This window comes from Pinus tabuliformis, chromosome J (assembly GCF_031772625.1).
Source record: "Pinus tabuliformis cultivar Carrire ecotype Pingquan chromosome J, CPIR1, whole genome shotgun sequence".
NCBI classification, from domain to species: domain Eukaryota; kingdom Viridiplantae; phylum Streptophyta; class Pinopsida; order Pinales; family Pinaceae; genus Pinus; species Pinus tabuliformis.
Window position 1 is genome coordinate 240865253 of NC_142295.1, and position 3083 is coordinate 240868335.

General features: G+C 45.3%; 1 protein-coding gene across 1 annotated transcript; it reads right to left on the minus strand.

Moving 5' to 3' along the window:
- Positions 1 to 489: 489 nt before the first annotated feature.
- Positions 490 to 2540, minus strand: LOC149226645 (patatin-like protein 6). Its single transcript, XM_089375343.1, has 2 exons — positions 1432 to 2540; positions 490 to 1339 (listed from the first exon to the last, which is right to left on the minus strand). Exons 1-2 carry the CDS (start codon positions 2374 to 2376, stop codon positions 1049 to 1051), a joined length of 1236 nt encoding a protein of 411 aa, XP_089231469.1. The 5' UTR covers positions 2377 to 2540; the 3' UTR covers positions 490 to 1048.
- Between the last annotated feature and the right edge of the window lie 543 nt (positions 2541 to 3083).

Here is a 3083-nt window from a genome sequence, read left to right on the forward strand (position 1 = left end):
TTTTAATTTTTAAATATTATATTTTAATTTTTACTTATTATTTTTTTTTTAATTTCACATTAATCTGTCTGATTATAAATTTCCATACTTTTCTGATTATCCTCTTTGCAACTGATATGTCATATATTCTATATTCACATTTCTAAGCTTTATATTTTCAATTAAAATTGATTACAGTTTACCAGAACATGAATTATGTTAATTTTGAACAAGATGGTTTAATAGACTATTTATTTTTCACTTTTCTGCATTTTCATGTTTCCAACTTTATCAATAGAAATAAAGGATGTATCTAACGCTAACACACACTAATTTTCTGGAATATCCCTTATTTATACATTCAATCATGTTAAAAATTGTATTTGACTCATCGAATTCTCCCACTTTTTGAAAAAAAAAAAAAAAAAAAAAATTCGTAAAGGGACTTTGCGTTGAGAAAATAGGCCGACCAAAAAACATTATTTTTTTCCACAAAACATCAAATTCCATTTAGATTCATGCCGGTGACTCCGGCTGTCTGACACAGAGGTTAACATTAACATCAAAATTCCGAAAAATTAAAAGTCATGTCGAGAATCTGATGGCTAATTGACTTGCTTTCTGCAATTACAACTCCACGAAACTTGCTAATTAGGAATCAAATCTTTCAAATCAATACATATCTTCCTGTGATTTGTATGCCTTCTCCACCATTACCAAACCATTTCACTGTTCAAAAGATCATCGAACATAAATAAACAAATCAGCTCATTATAGTTACACTCAAACACTCACGCCCACACATTTTGAGATATTCATATTATGTTTCTTTTAGCCCTGAGATATGCTTATATACACGCAGGAAACAGCACAGCTTCGCTCGGATCTCACACTGTATCGCAAGCCTGCGGCCATCGCTGCTTGCAGAAGCTATTATTAATTATCTATTTAACCCACCAATGCAAAAGATTTAAACATTACCGAAAGAGAAGGTGGCTGCATCCGATTCCCCTCTCTTCCTTACTGTATTTTTTATGTTATTTGTAATTTTCAAGAATGATGGAAATGACTATGGCGTTATGCATGCCACGTCCGTGATTGAGTTTCGAGGGGTCACTTTCTTCACTACTACAGTTGGAATCGACCTCGAATGTCTTAATCGATTCTCGGTAACAACCTGTTCTGCAAACCAGACAAGTCGCTCTCCATTGCTGAAGGGCAGCTTTCGTTTTCCGCCGAACGGGAGGGATTCCATGCTCTTCTGCTTCAACATGCTGTCGGCAAAATTCATCAGCAGCTTCACGTTTGCCTCGCTCGGATCGTCTGTGTCGCCAATGCATTTGTTCGTGAATCCGTTCCCCTGTAAAATAAACAACCAGGGTCTTGTTCAGTAAATGGAGAAATGGGCATAAATGAAAAATAGCACGAGACGACTGTCGATTTTCACGTTACCTGAATCCTGACGTAATTGCGCCGGCTTTGCCCGAATGCCATGCTCATGGCGTGATCGACATTGTCGGAAATTCCATCTCCGACGATTTTAATGACAGGCTTAGCCCACTGGCCGGCGCCCCATCTCTTCACCTTCCCGTAATCGTAAGCCCGATCGAAATGCCCCGTTCCCACGGAGAGCACCAGCAAATCCTCCACGCATCGCACAGACGGAAACTCCTGCTTGTTATGCACAACGTGCGTTATGGCCGCCGCCGTCGGATTGTTCATCACCAATCCCGCGTCGATTGCCGTACAGCTAGTCCGACCGTCGACGGAACTCAAGAACACGGGCTCAAAGAACCCAGGAGCCGCCGCCGCCGCCCGACAGACTTCCCAGAGGCGGAAGTCGAAGTTGTCCGTCTCGAGCGCGTCGGCCCGGGAGAAAAGGAAAGGGGCGGCGCTCGACAGGTCGTAGCAGGGAATCAAGAGGGGCTTTACCGTTTCCTTCAGCGTCATGCTCCGCCCGTTCTTGCCGGCGAACAGGCGCTTCAAGACGCGTTCCATGCTCTTGCCGGAGAACCGGGCACCCGACCGCCGGAATATAGCCTGGAGCTTCCCCGACGCCGGCTTGAACATTCTGCGGCCCTCTTCCGCCAGCAGCCTCCACGCTTCCTCCGCCCGGCACAGAGGGCGGCCTGTGCCGTCGTCGGCGAAGAGCATGGCGGCGATGAGACCTCCGACGCCGGTCCCGATTGCGACGTCGAAAAAGTCCGCAATTCTGGCATCGGGATCGCCGGTTTTCGCCTGCAGGATCTTTTCCAGATACGCCAGTGTGCGCCCCGCCACGATGCCTTGCATCCCCCCGCCGTCGATACTCAGAATGCGGACCTTTCCGCTTGTCGACTTTTTGTCGACGAATTCTTTCTCCCAGTCGAGGCCGAACAGAAAATTGTTCTCCAGCATCGAGAAAATTCGTAGCTGAGCTTGTTGCTGTCGCAGCTCAGTCGGCCATGACCGGCTTCCAAGCCCACCTCCATAATTCGATTAGAATAGCAGTGCGTAAAGTTAAAGGATCCTCGCCACTAACAAGAGCGGAAGTAAATGGAGAAAAAACAAGAAACTATAATTCCAGAATTGATGTGCGTTTTGACAGGGGGATGTGGGATGGGATTTATATGAAGGCAGGCTTCGAATGGTTTGGTGGAACCCGAAACCATCATAGAGCAGAATCTCGATGCGGATTAAACAAATCTTCCACGACCGCCCCACTCACGTACTAACTGTTTAACTTTCGGAATTTGACGTGCAGCACTTTAAAAGCATGCGATGCCGGAGAAACTTGACAGCTCTGGGAAAGTATTCAACATGGCTATTGTTTACCGTTGGCGTCCGACCAAAGTTTGAAATCCGGGATTCCGCGAATACTACAGATTTTGAGTGGCGCCGTGGCGGGTTCGGTCAGGTAAAAAAGACGAACTGGGTAATTATTTCAAACATGTGGGCATCATGGATAAGGATAAATTTACCTCGCCGTACCATGTCGATGAGTTCTCAGGTATAGGAGGGATAAGGATAAATTTACCTCGTGCTACCATGTCGATGAGTTCTCGGGTATAGGAGGGATACGGATAAATTTACCTCGTGGTACCAAGATATTTCGAGAGATACAC

Bases quoted from the DNA above. Each gene is read 5' to 3' on its own strand.
- LOC149226645 (XM_089375343.1), bottom strand. From the start codon at position 2,376: ATGCTGGAGAACAATTTTCTGTTCGGCCTCGACTGGGAGAAAGAATTC. The intron at 1,340-1,431 runs GTAACGTGAAAA...TTTATTTTACAG, and splicing joins GCAATTACGTCAGGATTCAG to GGGAACGGATTCACGAACAA.